The sequence below is a fragment of the Pogonomyrmex barbatus genome, unplaced genomic scaffold (genome assembly GCF_055798465.1).
Source record: "Pogonomyrmex barbatus isolate J1 unplaced genomic scaffold, ASM5579846v1 scaffold7, whole genome shotgun sequence".
Classification (NCBI taxonomy): domain Eukaryota; kingdom Metazoa; phylum Arthropoda; class Insecta; order Hymenoptera; family Formicidae; genus Pogonomyrmex; species Pogonomyrmex barbatus.
In genome coordinates this window covers 10,271,025-10,291,798 of record NW_028297171.1, presented here as the reverse complement: position 1 = coordinate 10,291,798, position 20,774 = coordinate 10,271,025, and the positions used below count along the sequence as shown (strand labels likewise).

At 34.4% G+C, this 20,774-nt stretch overlaps 1 protein-coding gene and 1 long non-coding RNA gene across 2 annotated transcripts in view; one reads left to right on the top strand and one right to left on the bottom strand.

The window, feature by feature from the left end:
- sick (sickie) overlaps positions 1-20,774 on the bottom strand; it is a 112,651-nt gene that overhangs the window by 50,801 nt on the left and 41,076 nt on the right. The window contains exons 5-6 of the mRNA XM_089083311.1: positions 16,050-16,213; positions 123-276 (exon numbers count right to left, since the gene is read on the bottom strand). Coding sequence (XP_088939437.1) covers positions 123-276; positions 16,050-16,213 — 318 coding nt within the window. The remainder of the gene's footprint in view (positions 1-122; positions 277-16,049; positions 16,214-20,774) is intronic.
- Positions 10,577-11,732, top strand: LOC148934991 (uncharacterized). The gene is made up of 2 exons (XR_016140794.1): positions 10,577-11,425; positions 11,531-11,732. It is a non-coding gene; the product is annotated as an uncharacterized LOC148934991 (long non-coding RNA).

Below are 20,774 nucleotides of genomic sequence, written 5' to 3'. Positions count from 1 at the left end.
TTTTAATTCTACTAGATTAATTTTCATTCTTTGACAATTAGTTCTAAATAATAATTTAATGATCATTAATAATTCTATAATTGCAAAATAAGAATATCTATTTTTTTCAATGTTAATCTTACCTCGGTGTAGTAGCGGTGGGTTGTCGATTTGTATTTTGACTTCTAGGTTGCGGAATGAACGAAAGAACACCTTGAGATGATTGCTGCTGACTCGGACTGGTGCTTCTAGAGCTACTCGCGCTGCCTACGCCGCCGTTTCCATGTTTCACGCCTCCTGAGAAATGTAGAGAATTATTAACACTGAAATATTAATATTAAACAAAACTCTGTAAGTGATCATATATTTATTATAAGGTAATAATAATTTTATACGTGATATGAAACGCGTGTTTTACTGAAAACATTTTTAACAATAACTAAATATTTAACATAATCTTAATTTTCTAAATAACAGAGTTTTAATATAAATGTTGTATCGCGATAATTGTGAGCATTTACGTGGATAATATTTTCACGGATAATTCCATAATAACGATAGTAAAATTTGACTATATTCGACTGGAAAATAATTTGTGTATTTTCATTCTGTCCAACAATCCTTCTAATCTTGAGTTTAATATCAAAGAATAGAGAAGTGTGAGTTTATTATCAAAGAATGAAAAATTACAATTAATTTTTTTTTTTATCGTCACAAGTACACATTATTGTTGGGTGACTCTCAATGAGACGATAATAATTGGCCGCATCATTAAGTGTGCACAGTTGTGCAGTTGTTGCAGCAGCTCGTTCGTTGCATATGCGTACGAATGGTGCAATGCACCGGTGCAGCGCACCGTAGACAAAATAAACCGTCCGTGTTTACTGAGAGCGAGAAGATTAATCCGTTACCTCGTACTACCACCCGATTCGCTCTTCCCGAGTAATCGTAGACGTTGTTTCTGCCAAATAATCCGCATCGGCACGCAACTTATAGCTCGAGCAACAAACGACGATATCTCGAAACGTAAATACTCATGATTAATTAGAGAGACTATAATACAATGGGTCTTACAAAGATTACCGATTTTGTATTTACCTAAATAAATTAACCTCGAGAAATTTCGAAAATCAATTTTAAAACGAAATCTTAGTGATAATAAAATGATGGTTTCGTAATATTAAAAATCATCGTAATCAAGATTGAAATTAATTCTTGAATTATTTTAATTACAATTAAATATAAAATTTCAAATTTGCTTTTATTTATGTCCTAGATAAACATTTCCCAATAAATATTACATTTAGAAATTTAAAAAACGAGAATGAATTATTCTTCGAGTCTTTAATGATTCGTCATTTCAAGATTATACACGTTGGTTTAACAAACGCAGTCGGTTTTCTTCGTTGACCTACTCGACAGTGATTTGCAGTAGTTACAAATGCCTAATTCGTCAACTGTCTCAATTGTCCCTGCATGCGTGACACAAATGTGGTTGACACAAGATGGATGGAAGTGCTCGGCAATGCAGAAATCTTGTGATGACCAGTACGATCTTTTATCGCATTTAATGTAATGTGTAATATCTATCATATTTCATATTAATTTATTAATCATTGCGATAATCTTAATTGTTTAATAATAAAAATCATCCCTCAATCCATCATGTATACTAGAAATAAAGCTTAATATATTTTTATTTAACTTTAGACTATTATTATTATTATTATTATTAACTCGTGATAAAAATTGAATTGATTTAAATGTTGCAGTAGATACATATTATTTAGAAAAATATGTATTTTTACAAAATTTGTAAATTACTAATTAAAAACATATATTAAAAACTTACTAAAGAATTTTATAATAATTTCTATATATGATTACAATTAAATAAAGATTTAGTGAAATTTCACGTTTTGAAATAAAGTTAGAATGTCACTCAGCATTAAACAAAGATATCCGTTTGATTCTCGTCAGCGAGTAAAGATCGAATCTGTGTTCGAAGCGGTCCTATCGAAACCGCCAGTCACGGGGTGTCGTAATAAATTCGATTCCTTTTTTTTATCCAATACACAAAGGAGTAAAAGAGACGGACGGTATAGGGGAGTTAAAACGTGACTAGGCATTCGCTCGCCTGTCACAAGAGTGATTCATTGCATAAGACGATCGATCGATCCGTCGCGATATTAGTGACAGGCGTACATTGCAAATTTCCGAAGTAGAATTTGAGACGAATATGCTTTAACTATGATAATCAAGATGATTACAATCTTCATCAAGAAGATTTGAATTAAAAACAATTCTGCAAAGAAACTTGTTGCGAGAAGATTCTAGTCAACGGAATGATCTGTGTTCTTTATGAAAAAAAATAATAGAAATAGAAATAATAAAAAGATTTATTTACAAAAAACTTTTTTTAAAAAAATTTTGATTATCAAATTATTGTATTTCTAAAGAGAATTCTTTATGAAAGTATTAATTGATAATACTTTCTCTGTAAAGAATTCTCACGAAGAACTGAAATTAAAAAAAATATCTTACCATCGAAGGACTTTTTGCGACGTTCAAGACTTCAAATTGATAAATTTTGATCTTCCTGAGAAATACGAAAGCGATATTCTCACATTTAGAAAATTTTTCACAAAAGGACGATCGACGACTGTAACTTAACTGCATTTATTCACTTGCTTCACTGTCACTAACGTTGAGCGCTCACGCATATCTTTGTTATTTTCTCATTGTTGTTCCTTCCGCCAAAGATAAGATAATATCGGTCTACGTGGGAATGTAAAAGAGACAACTGAAATAAGTTTCCCTTCATTTCAGGTTTATCATCAATATAATTGAAAATTGTTTGAAAATTGCTCACTGATTTTAACAATTATGAACACAATTTCAAAAATTATCTCGCTTCGATGCGATGATTTTACAATTTATATAGTATCTAACCACCATAAAAATTATAGCAGAATATTCGGACATTTTTAGAAGGAAATATACTTCAAAAATAATGTGGTTAACTTATTTCAAGACAACTCTGAAATTGTTATAACAATTCAAAACGTCCCGTTTGATATCTGAGAATACGTTGTTTAAAAATAGCGATAAATAATGTTCGTAGCCGCAGTTTGCGTCTTCTCGCAATCGCTCGCACGCATAAACTCGTAGTTATATTTTGTACGAGCTCGTACACTCCCGCTGCAACCTCCTCCAGGATCCCCTCGGCCCCTTTGTTTCGAGAGTACCGCCAAGCAGCGGCGCACGAGGGGATCACGTTGCAATGTGTGTACACGCGCGTGGCACGTAGGGGCATCCGTTTCACGGTATGTACATACACGCGTACGCGTATTATACATGCACGCATACGCATACAGGAGTGCAATTGATAGACCGACATGATTAACCATAGGCAGCCCATCAGCCTCAAATCTTCGTCCAATTTCAATTTTATTCCGCAAACTGTATCATATATATTTACGTATCTTTACGTATCTTTACGGAACGATTACATAGATACACATATATATATATATATAAATGTATAAATTTGATGCCTCAGTTTTGCCTCCACTTTTGGTGAAATCTTTAAGATCGTGGTGCTGATTTGTTCCTCTCCAAGAAATCTCTTTTCGCCCTCGGGTTTTATCTGAACCATAACTTGAGACGCGCGGAAGTGAAACGGAACGCGATATTGCGCGTCGAGAATTTATTCGTGGGTGTACATACGAGGTGTTCCCCGTAGATGTGAAGCTAAGAGAACGTTTATGGCACATAAGCGCGATAAGCCCGATCTACCCTTGAGCGACTCTCTCAGATTGTCGAACGTTCATTCTTTCTTTTTTTATATCGAGTGCCACTTCGATCCCTCTATCGTAAATGAAGTTTTCTTCTCGCGAATATGGAAGGTGAAGGTGAAGGAACGCATCCGTTTCGCGTCAGAATAATCGATATGATAAAACGGATGATTTGAAAAATCGCTTATAATATTAACTAAAATAACAAAAAAAATATTTGTTCAATCGACTTTTTTTTAAATGTTTCTATTACATTCAAACGGAGATAATAATATTTAAAGGTAGTATATATAATGTAAGTAATTAATCTAAAATATAACATTACAAAATAATTCTCTGTCACTTTTTAATTAGATCTATAAAAAGAAAAAGATTTTAAAAGAAAAGTATTTATTATAAAAAGTATCTCTTCATTGACACGTAATCGTATGATGAAGACACATGCTTGCATCAGTGCATACAAATGATTCAATGATATTTCAATGATAATTATTATCATCACTAAATTCTTTCGTTATAGCTAGTTTATCTTCTTTTTTTTTCTTTCTTTGTAAAAATTTAAAATTTACTCCGCATGCAGAGAGTCGAAAGTATCTTTAAAAACCAGACGAGCCAAACAGAACGCAAAAGTAGGAGTGATTAGATACACGGTAAACTCAAGTTACATCTTAGCCCACCCTGAAAAGGCTACTATAGAAAGAAGATTAGAAGAGCCCTTAGAAGCTTCCTCGATGACTAAGCCTGATCTTTTTCAAGGAAAACTCCGCTATCGACTAACTGTCGAATAGGCTCGTCGCTCGACAACTGGCACGTGTTACATCGCGCCTCTTTTACTCGGGCTTCCAGGCCGATTAGCAGACGTTGCATCGTGCGGGGACTGATTCCTTTATCTTAATTAGACGGAGATTAGACGGAGATTAGATCACGATTAGAGATTGGACGTAACATATCCGTAAAACGGAAAGTGACGTACTGGATTTTGGAGGATGAACCGACATCTCTTACCCGAGATTTTCGCTTTCTTCAATATTCTCTTGTATGGACAAAAAGTATATCGAAAGAATCGCAACTTAGTATAGTACAGATAGCGATAAATAATAATTCGATATTATTAGATTGAGATTCACATACACACGTAGGCTTTTATGATAAAAAAAAATAACGATTCTGACAAATAAAAAAATATGACCGTTGGGACCTGTCGTGCCCTCTGACATTTCCGCCGCATTAATATAATTCCGAATGAAGGGGAGGAGAGCAGCGAGAAATAAACGGAAAATAAACGAAATTTCCTCGCAAACAAGCCGACGCGTTAGCAATAAAACGAATCAGACGCTACGCGAGAAAGACAAGCTATTACGTGCGGTCGTTAATAAAGTTAGTACCTCATCCTTTTTACTGCGATCGCAAAGTGAACCCAAAAGCGAAACATAGCGAGTACTATTTATAGAATAAAGAAGAATGAAAAGAACGAATGAGACCCTCCTCGTACCCGCTACGGAGAGACAATATCGCGCTCCTAATTGACGGGAACGACGATCGAAAGCTTGTTTCAATTTCGACCATCTCTTTTTTTTCTCTATCTTTTCGCGCACGTGCGCCGAATTAGCACAGAGAAGCTGCCTCATACTCCCCCTACTCCCCGTCCCTGTATTCGCGGATCCCCACAAGCGTCCCGTGGGATCAACTTGAGTCCCAAACAAGCTGTGACTCACATAAACCGCACACAAACTATGCTTCGGAGTCTCTTCTTTTGCCTGTCAATCTGCTTTCCTTGTTCTACCCTTCGCGATTCAATATTTGGCGACTTTAATTCCGATAGGAATCGAATACACGAGGGATATACAGGATCTCTCAAAAGGGCGCACTTCCGTCCTTTTGAAGAAAGGTTTTATTTTCCAGAAGAATCCGTCTCTGTACGAATCTTTTGTACAGTATGACGGATTAATTATATTAATCTAATAATAAGATCTTCACAATGAAAGACAATTTTATTACGAATTCATTAGTACAACTGTTGTTGTCATTGTTTCAAATGCTCTAAATGGTAAGATAAAACTTAAAAGATTTTTCTAAGTGTACTTTCTTTCTCTTTGAAGAATCATATTTAATAATATTTATATTTTTTAATTCCTTTCTTTCTATTTATAAGGATTTTTCGTAATAAAGAAGGAATAAAATGTTTTACATTATAAAGTATTTTTGATACATACATATTATGACACGATAGCAAAGTATATTGCTAATCTTATATTGCGTTTCAAGCGGAGTAAAAATATGTTTCTTCCTTCTCTTTCTCTCTCTCTCTCTCTCTCTCTCCTCTTTTCACAAAGATTAATGAAAAATAATGAAATTGCAAATCGTGATGGACATCGATGCAGGTAGGAACACGCGAGCATAACGGTGCGTCGGATGATGATGAGGTGCGATGATAAACGATGATGATCCCAGGGCTCGTAAGAATAACGTAGTGTGCTGAACCCTCCTGTCCGTTTCACGATCTGATCCTGTTTTCCTCCTCCCCCTGGCGATTGTGCCAGGTGCATCGAATGCACCTCAAGAAGGTTTGCCATTAACCGCACGATAACGGAATCACCTGTCGCTTCACGCTTGCTTTGATTGATTCAATTTGAAGGAATTGATAGAAGCTTAATCGAGATTATATCAACTGATTATTTGATCAATTTGTTTAATACCTTCATTTTAATAACTAACGTTATTATAACGTTATTATACTCCAGATCGTTTGTTAGATCTTTAAGATCTTTTATTTAATTTGAATGGAACTAATTTTCCATTTTATATAATTTAATGTTAAAATTTTTAATTTATTAGTTAACTTATTCAATGTTCATCTATTTATTTACAATTTAATTAACTTCAATTTTACAGTTGAATTACGTAAAATCTTAAAAATTCTGCGATTAGAGTTTATGTTAATTTATTTTTGAATAAAACGAACGTGTGTGCCTCTCAGGGTCGACTCGACTCGAGGGTCTCGTTCGATAATGGTCGACGATCAGGAGGGATAATCGCAACGACAATGGTGCAGAGATGCGTGGGATGAAACAAGACAGAGTTAATGTCGGTAACAGCTGTCGGTACCCGCGGAACAAATAAACAAGAGTGCTCCTCTCAAGCAAAGGATGTTCCATCTTTCGAATCGATGCCTTGCGTGTCGCTGTCAGTCAGTCGCAAAAAAATAGTGTGTGTGTGTGTGTGTGTGTGTGTGTGTGTGTATCATTTAAAAAAATAAAAAAAAATTATATTAAGATTAAATTATACTAAGATAAATTATATTAAGACTATAGGAAGGAATATTGCTCTATTAGGATTAATGTTTCTATATTATTAAAGCATCTTGTTTAAAATTTTCCAATTATTATTATCCTATTGTCTTATTATTTATTCTTCCCAAAATAATAATAATGGCATTCTACTTGTAAACATCTTTTGTAAAACTATGAATACTTTGAGTTTCCATTACACTAAGCGGAAGAAGGAGAATATCCGGTCTTTGTGATTGCAAGGAAGTGCGGCAAAACACGCATTGCATTGAAATCACGAATGAATGTCTCGCACAATCGTGTTCCTTAAACAAGAAAAAAAAAAACGGAAGCGAAAGAATATCTTTTCTGAAAGAAAAAGAAGTCCGTTTTATTTCAGCTTCACTTTTTATCGTCGCAAACTTTCGACGAAGGATGCTTCGCGAAGCCGCCGAATAAAAGTTGGAGATCGATGAGAGTGAGAGCAAAGATCGAGAGTCTCGAGGGAGAAACCGACGGAAAAGGATTAGGAGCTGGCGAAGAAGATCGATAGAGAAGAGCCCGAGAGCACTTTTACGCCAGCAATTTCGCCTTTGATCAATTGCGGCAAAGATGCTTCGAATGGCTATGCTTCGACGATCGCAAAGGAATTTCCAAAGGATTCGAAGGTTCTTTGAATTCGATTGAAAGTCGATAGTATTCGATTATTCGATTTTCGACATATTAGAGATATATAAGATTACAATTTTAACAATTTATAAAAAGCATACTCTTAATGAATAAACAACTTTTATATATATATCTTTATACATAACATCTCATTATCTAAAAAAGATATATTTCTAAATCTTTAAAAGATTTTTATAAAAAATTTTTCTGAAAATATATAAAGACTCAAAATGTGAAAAGTTCAACAAAATAGAAAAGTCCAACGTCAAACATTATTTCCAATATCGCTTCGTAACATCTTTAAAACGCTCATCCGTGCGAAACGAACGTGGCAAGGAGCTCGTTTCTTCCTCGTCACAAAGAGACGCTCATCAGTAGAATGGCGCGCAATCGACGTCATTTCTTTCCCAGCATGGAACGAACGAACACCCCGTCGCGTCAGTCGGCTGTCTGGTTTCGCAGCGAGCTTCAAGCGCAAATTGCAATCTTCCCCTTTTTCTAGATTCCCTTATTTGTCCTGCCTGCTTGCCTCTCTCTTCTTCTCCCGTCTGCCTGCTTGCCGATTGCAGGACCTTCGTCCTCTTTTCAGGACAACCCTCCTTCTGTGCTCTCTGTCACGTACACGTGTCGCATTTTTTTTGTTTCGAGACGCGCATACGCAGGTGCAACGTTAATAAAACCGACAAATAAACAAATATTATAAGACTACAACTCATCCCTAAGGCGTGCACTTGGAAATTCTGGTTTTCAACTCGAGATCTCATTGCATATAAAAAGATACGTCTGTTCGTGTTTGAATAATGTAGATCACTCTACACACAGAAAAGGTACAATTTGGCCGAACATACGTGGCATAAAATCGTGATAAAAAATGTAATATAAAAAAAATTATATGTGTAAATCTTGAATAAAAAAAAATTTTTAAATAGTAATATAAAGAAAAATCGAAAATGAAAAAAGAATAAAGAAAATTAACAATACCAGAAAAAATTAATTAATGTTATATAAAGAATAAGGTACTATAAAAATCTTGAACTTAATAAATTTAAAATAACATTATTTATCATATTTATATTAAAAAAATTTTGTGTGACAAAAAGTAAAATTATAAAAAAAAATCCCTTTATTATAATTATTAGAAAATTGTTTTAAAACATTTTTCCTTTAAAATTATCGTTCACCTGTCTTTATTTGGATACGCGTGAAAGCATTGCATGTCAAAGCGTATAGTGAATTACACGTGTGTACTTTATGCAGGTACCTGCATTTTGAAAACAGCGATTTATATGGAGAAAAAAAATACAACTCGCTTTGTTCTTTTGTTTCTCATTTATTGCGTAATTTATGTTAAATTAGTTGTTGAAATATTTTCTTTATTTTTTTTCTATGTATAATTAATTTTTTTGTTATATTATAGATCAAATTAAATCGAATTTTTAAAATTAGTTTCGAGTTCAACTTATGCAATTTTTTCAGTTTTCAAGCTGATGCACGCGATTGATCGCGCTTATGGTCACGGATTATGCACGTGAATGCATCAGTCGCGAATAACATGCGAGCGACGGCGGACGACAAACGACTGTCAAGAATTCGATAATGGAAATGCGCGGCGAGATACATCGTTGGAAAAACCGCAATGGCATGAGAGAAAACGAGACAGATACAAGAAGTACCTACCAGCATAAAAAAGAGCCCGACCAAAAACAAGAAACGAGAAGAAAAAGAAAAGCAAATGAAAAGAAAGAGAAGGAAAGAGAAGTGGAGGCAGAGTAAAAGGGTATATATTAGAAGAAATGTATGTAACACGCGGTATTCGCATGAGAAAAAAGAGAAAAAAGTATCAAAGGCAATACATAGGGGAAAATGTGCAGCATACAGCATTTGTGTGCGAGAGAAAATGTATGGAAGAAAACATGCGATATACGTAATATCCATATATGTAAGGACAAGAGAGTAAGGGTGTGAAAGATAGAACACACGAGACATGCGAAAAAGAGATATGGAAGGGATGAGGAGAGAAGGAAAAAATATCAGGGATCAGGTTCAACAATATTTCAACCCCGCGAGTGTTTCTTTTCATTCATGTTGTCGCAGAGGAAAGAGAAAAGGACGATGTGCGATTAATAAAAATCTGCATTGGGAGCTGTATATCCCGAGGGATGCATATATATATATATATATATATATATATATATATATATATTGTGTCTCATGAGAAATATGCGCGGGGAATCTTGTAATATTTTTATTTACTTTTAATTTAGTTTACATTTTTAATTTCGTTTTTGATAGTTTGATGTTTCGCAATACTAATTGATTTCATTGAATTGATTTCATTTTATATCATAAAATGGAATTGTTATATGATCTGGCATAGATCAGGTTAACTATAGTTACATCTATTATAATTATTTCATATATTATAAATATCATATATATTTTTAAATAAAAAGTTAGGTACATTGAAAATAAAATTTACAAGATGTTTTTTTGTATAAAATTGATGAATATGCTATATGGTAACAGATCAGAAAGTTGAAAAATTAAGAAAATTTAGAAAATTAGAAAATTATAAATCAAAAGATTATTCAAAAATTACATAAAAAAGAGAATAATTAAGCTATATGAGGAAGAATTTGGGCTTGTGAGATAAGCTTAAGTGTAGTGAAGAGATGCAGGTCTGGAGAATACAGGAATTTGAGAGGATTGCAAATATGATGTTGCAAAAGATCGAGAGAAAGCTGACGATGATGATTCAAAATCGCCAGAAGAATAAAAAATATTGCATAGCTGGCATACAAAGAGCGAGTTTTTTGGTCTCTGAATAAAGCAGATTCCACCCTTGTCCTAGCAACGTGAAATAAGAATTTCACGAAGGAAGTATTCCACATGTATAAACGCGCCGATATCTATCTAATACAGAGATTTGCGAATTAGTGCTTTTATTTAGCAGATGGTTAAAAATTAAAAGACAAATAATAATTTTATGTAAATAAGAGAGAAAGAGAGAGAGATATTAGAGAGATGATATTTCCTATTCTGAAAATAGTGAAATAACATTTACATGTTTACTAGTCTGCATACAAATTAATGCAATAACGTACAACGTGATATCACTTCATTATACCTCTGCATATCTCGCATATCGATGATTTCCCCGATATGATGTATTATGCTTTGCAGCACCTTGTATTGTATATGTGTATATAATCTCGATATTGCCAATTTAGCATTGGACGTGGTTATATGTATATCCTATCCCACGATTTCCATATATTCCTTATTACATTTATACAACTATTATTACATTTAAGAGAATTATTGGGAATAGGACTATAAGGAAAATTATCAAATGTTAATAATGTAAAATAAAAGTTAATTAACATTATTGTAACATATAAGTTTTATTAATACTATTTATTTACCAATGCTACTTTTCTAATCTTATTGAAGTAAAATTGAAGTCAAAATAAAATTATTTAACTTAACGACAACTATATAAACTGTATTGAATTTATATTTTAGTAAGGCTAAGGTTCAGAGAAAAAGAAACTCCAAGTTGAGAAGGTTGAACAAAGGAAGAAAAGAAGAAGAAGGAAAGGGAGTGAGAGATCGAAGACCTTGCAAAGAAGAAGTCCGCTTCTGCTAATAATAGTCCAGATTTATTTATAATTTCGGATCACCCCGCCGCGTCAATGATGCACATAATTCCTGGTAAAATGCTGCCAATCATGTTGCATTTTTGCCTTGTTACTTTTTCTTTTCTTCCGCTTTGTCACCATCTTCCCCTGTCATCTCGTACGCAAATTCTTGTTTCAGATGCATGTAGCGGATTCATCGAGGGAGGCCGATTCTCGAAACCTGTGCCGAACCGGTATCCGAAAGTATAAGATAGTATTTTTAACTCGCACGAGACTCCGAAGACGAGAGGAAGAGGAAGATTTAAGGGCCCGTGGATGCACGTTTAGCGTGGGTGCTCAAATGATGCGTATTTCGATTCTCGAGTCTCAAATTTTAAGAGTTAATCGATTTTTATTGAAAAGATATGAAAAGACGTAAAAATAAATGAACAGAAAATGATGGTCCTGTGCATGTGGATGAACGAAATCAGTTCATGTCGTCACTGTTAGACAAACACTGTTTTTAATGTTTAAAATGCTATTAATAATAAATATATATGTAAATAAATGTATACGTAAATTATTGCGCATACAAAAATTTTTGTGTAAATTGTACTAATGTGAAATGGTCTGTATTCCAAACAAGAGCAAAGATTTTTTTCTAAAGTTGAGAATCTCTGTAACGTTAACGTGATGTTTCGGGGTTAAAGACCGGGTGCAGCAGATCTTACGTGTGCTCCGGGACTTCAATTTTCTTTCGTTGTTCTCCCCTTTGGCTACCCTCTTTCAACCTCTTCTCTTCAGTACAGATCTTTCCGCGCTTTCTCTTCCTCTTGAAAGCATGTCCTTCTTTTTCTTATACACGCGCGTACTCGTGGAACGACGGTTTATAACGGAGCTGACGAATGGTCGAAACGGTCCTTTAGTTCTTTTTTTTCTTTCTCTCTTTTCCCTCTTTTTCTTTTGTTTTATTTATTTATTTTTTTTTTTTTTTTTTTTTTTATTTAACTCCGCTTGTCTCTTTGGGAGATTCCCGCGGGATTACGGAGCTTAAGGTGATCTCACAACGGGCACGTTATATCTAGAATTAAAATGCTCGTTAAATCTTCGTTAACGAGCAAAGTTCAACAAACCAATCGAATTGCAAAAATTTGTAAATTTATGTATAAAATAGATAATAAGTATTTAATTATGAGAATATTTCTCTTTATTAGAAATATTATCTATAAAGTTTTTACTTTGATATATAAAATAACAATTAAACTTATATACTTAAAGTAATTTTTTAATATAAAAATTAACGCACGAAATTTTAATCACTTCCGATTAGTGCATCCGGCAGTTGGTATCCTTTAAACGCAGCTTTTAATACAGCGCTTGGGACTCTTTTCACCGTTCCGGAAATCTCTTCGGGAAGTTCCACGACGGATTATGGGGGATTGAGTTAAGCTCGGAATAGAGAGAAGCAGAGAGGAAGAAAGAGAGGCTGAGAAATCGATACGTGCGTAGGCGAATGACGCGTAATGCTATCTAATTGAAACAAATGCTGCTCTACCAAATAATTATAATTATTAGCATTAATTCAATGTCGCACAATACATATATAATGTTTTGGAAATTTCCAACTTCCACTTTCACACATAACACCTAACTAAATGAAAATATGTAAATACGTCTAATTCTTCTCTCTAAAAAATAATATTATATATTCTTATTAAAAAAAAAAATGGCATATAAATTAAGAGACTATTTGCAAGGTAAGAAATATAAGACAAGTGTTTGGATGCATTGCTATAAAATATTGTAGCAATACAGTTTATATATTAGAAATTAAATTAATATTTCGTACAACTGATATTTTCTTTTACAGGAAGAAAATTTGAAGATTTCCAAGAAAAATTTTAAAAATGTTTTTTTATGAGCACACCTTATCGAAAGTGAAATAACTATGTAAATCAAGACCCTGACCTAGACGCCTAGACGAGGTTGTCGTCTCGGCTATCAGCTGACGCAACGTGATGAGCGGCAGATAGCTAAGGAAAAAAGAGCCTAAAATAATAACTCATAAACCATGACGAGAAAAGGAGCGCTCAGTTCCGCTTATGCGTGTGCGCACGTGTATTATGACCAGTCGGCTAGTTTGTGTACGACGTGGAAGTCTATTTCGAACGAAGAGGAAAAAGCATTCTGTATCCAGACACGCGGACACACGGGCTTTGATATCGTCACGATATATGGAGAGAAGCGAGAGAAAGAGAGAGTACAGCATCCCCTCGTAAAGCTACCAGAGGTGCCCAACCGTATAAGTGAGCGATAAGGATACAAATTTCTCTTTTCACTTAGCTAAAAAGAGTACAATTTAGAAAATCGAAAAAAATAACATTAATATCTGTATATAAGTACAATAAATTCTTAAAAGGTAATCAATTATTATCGTTATCATTATCATGAGTTTAGAAAAAAGATATTTTTTTTTTTTTTATTTAAAAAATTATTTTTGAACTCAATATGTGTTTGCATACTTCGTTAGATTAAAAATATTTTTGCAAGTTTAATGTATAAATTAATTTATATATTTTATTTAATATGTATAGATTATAAATAAAATAAAAACATTGTTTTGTCTTCGAATTTTCGAATTTTCAAATAAATTGCGTTTATGGTGATATGGTGGAATGTATGCTATATATGAATGAAACGACACGGAATAAATGATAATCTCATTGATATTGCGATAGTGAGAATGAGGTTTCCCGAAGCAGAAAAAAGGGAAATCGTATGACGACGAGGACCGGTTAGCATTCGCATTTTTCGCAACGACTCGCTAAGCAATTGAACGAGAGAGCCGACCAGACGACTGTCGAGAGCGCAAAGACTCGTGTGTGCATTTTATTGCCCTCTCTCGAAGAGACCGGTCCTCCTCTCCTTCACTTTCCTTTCCTTCGCTTCCATTGTCCCGTGTGGAAAGGTTCAAAGCAGGTTGAGCACCCCTGTAAATCGGGTGCCCGAGCACATCTGGCTCGTGGAAACGCGGGAGTTGAGAGTAAAGTATAAACTATGGGGTGCCACCCCATCTCGCAGGGGCGGAGAACACCCCCAGCGGGTTTTCTCCGTCCCCTTCGTAGGTAATATCGCTATACGTATGCACAACGCGCATGCAATAGTAGTAGGATAGACGAACATACTGTGTTCTTGAGAAAGAAAAGAGAAGAGCGACAAGGAAGATTATTAATATTTAATCAATTTGAAGGAGAGCTAAATAAAGTTAAATAAGATAGACATGAAAAAATTAGTGATAAGAGCAAATACCGCTTTCGAAAAAAAGCGAGAATGAAAGTCGATATTTATATTACAAATTATTGGAATAATTCAATTTTTATCAATTATTATTTCTTTCTACGTTAGTTTATTACATAAATAAAAAAAAGTGAAAAATAAATAAAAATTATATATATATATGATATATATATCAGAAGAAAAGTTTGCAGACGTACACATAGGCGTTTGCACATACGAGAGAGACAAATGAGAGACGAACGGCGTATGAGAATGCATGCGGAGAAGATACGATCGTACCACCATATATATTCGCAATGACGGGAGAGCCCTATGGAGACAAGTTTTCATGGTGGTCCAGAATCTCCTGTGGCAGCCAGAAATGCGCAAAGGGTTGCTAAAAGCTATTCACGGGGCTAATGGCTGATGGGGGTGTTCTTAATGCAGGAACATGCTCGCACCCTTCCTCATTCTTTATACCTAACCTCGAAAGAAATGTGACTTCAAAGAAAGAATCGCCTAATTGTTTAAAACGAAGAGAAACATTCCAATTAATTAATTTTGCATATTTTCGCGATCATCGATCCAACCTCAAATTCATATTATTTCAAATTAGCGATGACCACTTTCCATAAGTTTCTTTGATTTAAAATACGTATTTTTAATTATAAATATTTCTATATATGATATAAATATTTCTTTTTTAATATACAGTATAAAAATGAAAAATCTAAAAATTTATTTAAAATATTTGGATTGATTTAAAAGCAATTAAAATACACATTTGGTACAATAAAATTATGTTGGTGATATTACCGAGTAATTTGATAAAAAAAATAATAGAACCCCCCCCTCCCCTCTCTCTCTCTCTCTCTCTCTCTCTCTCTCTCTCTCTGAGGACAAAGCGAATTGTTGAAAAATCGATATAGTATACAATATTACGCAAATGGCTCGCTAATAAATTTGTATTTGTAAAAATGCAGTATACACTATCACAAAACAAATAATAAATTTCGTGAGTTTACCGCAATTATTGGCCATTATTAAAAATGGTAACATATAACTTTTTAATTCCATCTCTTTTGTTTATTTTTCTCTTTTACTCATAGTTATTTTTTGTTATTTATTTATTGCGCAGAAGCTATAGGAATAACGCGGAATGTCAGACCAACTAGACATTTCTCTGGACAGTTCCCCGTGCATTACAATTTAAATTTATATATATATATATATATGCAAATAGTATGATACATTTTACAAACAAAAATCAGTTTTCAAACAAAATAATTGTATGTAAATTAATATTAAAATATTCTGTCATCATAAATACGTCTTCTATTTTCCTACGACAATAGTAAAGCTTTTACATTTTTCTGTAAAACACGACAATGTTCCAAAAGCTTGTGATAAGGGGATAAAGAAGATGAGTTGATGGAACTTACCGAGTTGTGATTGATGCGTCGGTGCGGGAACTGGTCTGACTTTGTCCGGAGGGCATCTCCTAGTGGCGGCGACGGTGGCGGGTAAAGGTATGCTCGTGCTACCCCCAGAACCACCCCCAGCACCGCCAACTCCCGACGACTGCTTGTTGTAGGGCGACGGTAGTCTGAAATGAAAAGGGATTCTGCTATTAGCTTGATATTTCATGGATTCTCAAATGAATTTACAAAATATATTATTATAAAATACATATAAAGAAATAAATAAAATATTAAGGTGCTTTGCTGCCACGTCAACAGAATAATAAACAATTGTCCTATGTAAAACTAAGTATATAATAATAATGTAATATTAGACAAGTAATTAGTAATTTATATACACGTAAATTATGTAATAATTTTCATTATATTACACAATGATTTTTTTATAATCCAATTGGTTAATTGGATTATTAAAATTAGTAATAGCATAAATCATCAATTAAATACATCGTTAGATTCCTTTCAACTGGCAACTTTTCGACATATATAAATGCGTAGTAAGTGTGTATGTAGGCTTCGTTATATACTGTCGTGTATATACAGTTGTGCTCAAATTACCAAGTACCGTCCATAAACTTTGTGAATATAACCGGCTTGGCAGAGAAACGGCCTTTGACTCATATTCGCGTTGTGCGTTTAACGCTAAACGTGGTTATCCGATATCCACATCTCGCTAAATCATCGCTTTGTCCTAAATTTATCCGCTATTTCGCCGCAATGAAAATAATTACAGCTGTCATTTAGCTCCAAGAGCCCGTGGAGAATGCAACAGCAGGTTATTAGATTCAAGGCTAAGAAAAGGCGAATAAAGAGGCGAACTGGTCCTATTTCTCATTCGCTAAATCATAAATTCTCTCTCTTTCTCTCTCTCTCTCTCTCTCTCTCTCTCTGTCTCTCTCTTTCTCCCCGCCCTATTTTCTTTTTAAGTTAATTTATTTATTCTGGATGGAGGAAAGGGAAAAATAAAAAATTAACTACGACAAGATCTGGACAAGCCAAACGGGCTACACATAGAAGGTATATAAAACTATGAAGAAAATGCACTGTTTAAAAAAAATAGATAAATAAATAATTATTGAAAAGTAATAACTTTCATGTTAGGAAATTATTCCTTTATAAAACATAAATTGATTGAATTATCTATTTAATTAATATTAATATACATTATCAAATATAACGAGTATAGGTATTGATAATCGTTAAATTATTATTAATTCTTTTAACATTTTTCATATTTTAATAAAGCAAGATCAATTTGTACGGTAGGAATACGTTCAAAATACGTTCTTTTTTAAAAAACCGTACAGTCAATTGTTCATGAGTCGGTTTTCGATTTATACAGTGTCACGATGACGATTCGCATATTCATTTGCATCGCGCACAGCTGGTGCAGCGCGACCCGCGGGACACACCTCTCTCGTTGCATTCTTTCTTTCGAACTAAGAGAGATGCGATCCTCTGTCTGCCATGCAGGGATAAGGTGCAATAACCCCCGAAGAAAGGTACAATGCGAATGAGATGTGTGGCAGATTAAATTATATGATGCATCACACAAAGCATTTTATAAATTTCCATTTCGTTTGTGTGCGCCTGATGAGCACACGATGAGTCGCGAGATTTGCATCAAATCTTCATTTGAAAAAAAAAAAAAAAAAAAATTTTTTTTTTTAGTTAAAAAGTTTTTCTACGCTTTTATAATCGTAAATGAATCGTTGCTATCGATTAAATTAACAAAATAATAAACTAAGAAAGAACTGATAAATTGTAATTGATATATTTTACGTACAACGCTGGATGTCTTTCAGTAGTAGTCCCTTATCGAAAAAGAAATTTCACTTTTTTGTATGACAAAATACAAGTCTGGCGCAGATGCGTTTTAGGATATCTTTCTTGTTCCGAATCCTCCCCTAATATATTGAAACAGAATCCGCAGGATTCACAGGATCGTACATAAAAGAAGAGCCTTATTACTAAATGCAAAATTATGTAAAGATGTACAACAAAATGATATTTATGAAAATTTCTGTTGATGCAAAAATAAGAGAAACTAAAATAAATAATCTATAATTATGATAATAAAATTGGCAAAATTAATGCGATATTTTCCTAGTGACACGACATTTAAAAATTCTTAAATTTCTCTCCGCGATATGTGAATCTCTGTAATGAATAATCTTATCTCCTTCATAATATCAATCTAACAATCTATACATAAATAAATCTATACATAAATAAATCAAGTTAAATATATATAAAAAATTAAATTTTGCCTTTTTTCAAAGCAAACTCTTCCTTTTATTTTAAAAATATCATTTTGAATCTCGTCTTGCTTTCACAGGCATATCTACGATCCTGAGGGTCGATATATAAAAAATGACTCGTCCGATAGGGACGCGCTCCGGTGACGTCGAATCGGGGAAAGAGAAAGGTATATTTCAATCCGACGAGAATAGTCGACGGCGAGTCGCGAATATTTACGAGAGCAATATCGGAAATTAATGCCACGGTTGGCGCGTACCGACGCCAGGCGCCGTGGTGCGTGTCGCAACTGCCGCTAACCGCGACGTCTTACCCCTGGCGACGTATTAATATCGGCGTGAGATGGGCGTCTCGCGGCCTCAAGCGGCGCCTTTATGACGCCTTTGTCTCTCGTTTATTTCGGCTCAATCTGTTGCCAATTACCCGTTATTAAAATCTTTAGTTAAGTAATGTATTGAATATTGCTTAATCCTATTATATATCACTTTTATTATGTGTATGCTGTGTTATATATATATATATATATATATATATATATACTATATATATTTTATTTTATCTAGTATATATACAATTTATTAAATACGACACTCCATATCTTATAAATAAAATTAATCGATTGTCTTTTAAATAAATTTTTATCTTTTGGTTAAAAGTAATTTCTCTTAAATCATTATTTACACTTTCACTTGGTCATTATCGTCTTCTCCGCAAATATATCCTCCTATTTCATGATTACGTTACGTTATTTATGACGGCAACTCGGATTAAATAATTTCTATCGTGCAGCCGCGTGTTTGCGTTTCGCAAGGAAACGCGAGGGCTGTTATTATCGCAACGTCTGATTAATCACGTTCGATGATCGCTCGATAAGAGCGATTAGCAAATCCTATGCAATCGGATTTTTCGATTACGCACTACTGATGCAATTTGTCAGCGTCAGCGTTTTTCATTGATTATCGATATAATTAACAATACGCAATTTTTTGTAAATAACTTCAGCTCCCTCAGTTTCTAATTACCTAACCAATACGTTTCATTAGTGTCTATCAATGACTGGTAACACGTGTTCGCATCGTTTTCGTTGTAATCCAATGATAGGATTACGAATAACAAACTAACACAGTCACCGTTCATTCGTCGTTGTGATGCTGTCATGCTTGTTGCATTCGGTTAATTAACCCGTTTGTACATTCATATGTTTTCAACAAATTAATATCCATGAAAATTAACAGAAGTATTACATAAAAAATTAAATTAAGAAGTATTACAACAGAAGTATTACATAAAAAATTTTATTTATGATTTGTCGACGTATATGTTTCCGACAAATAACACATCAATGTACTTAAATATTTTCACCCTTTCTTTTTATTTGTAATTAAGTTAATATTAGGTCGATGAAAATTATACAGATACATTAGATAGATTGTACTTTGTTTGCGTTTACTATTTTCCGCAATTATAAAATTCACAAAAGTTTTTACTACAAAGAAGCGAGATAAGTTCCGATCCATTGAACAGTTCCGTCTAGACGAGCGACGTAAACGCGCCATATGCGCGATTCAATTGCAAAATGTGCAATTGCAAAAGGAAGGGAGGTCGCTGGCTCCCTTCGACGCTCGCGGGCAACAAGAGCGCGTGATTAGGCTGGCCGACCAGCAACGACACTGATGCATATCAGCAGGGACGACATTCCTTTTAATTGCCGACTGCCGGGATCGGCCGATACGATTTTTCGAATGGCTGCCAATTAGAGATCTCGTCGCTGCGATATAAAGAGAACGTTCCTCCTCCCGTTCGCCACGGCAAAATCTCGAAAATTTTCTCACGAAGGCAAAAGGTAATTCTCATTGAGAAACGGGATGTCGTGATATCAAGCGCACGTCACTTATTATTATTTGAATCTGATATAGTAGTTTATCTCATTCTTTGATATTTTATCGTGACAGATCGCATCTCGTTGCATTCACGTTTTCGGCGAATTGGTCGCGCGTAAACATAAATCGCTGCAAATTGACAGTGGTGTTGCGCGTGAGTAGTCACAGTTAACAAAGACCAAAGAGGAGTGGAGTCGAGAGCTGGGCGAGAGGATAGCGTCGAAACGAGTCGGATAATTCATTCCGGGTATTAGAAGTAATTGCCGGGTCTTATTCAAAGAGAAGGAGAGCCCGAGAGAGAGAGAGAGAGAGAGAGAGAGAGAGAGAGAGAGAGAGAGAGAGAGAGAGAGAGCGAGAGAGAGGGTCCCATACACCGGTGCGAAGTGAAGTGGAGCCTCGTTGTTCCAGCGGAGCATGGGATAAATTTAGAGGATCTCGAGAGAAGAAGGACTTAACTGCCGCTTCCAGGAAGAAGCACGACGAGCAGAACCGTTCTTCCCCGTGAGGCGATATTATTACCATGGCTCTTTCACAACCACCGTTTATC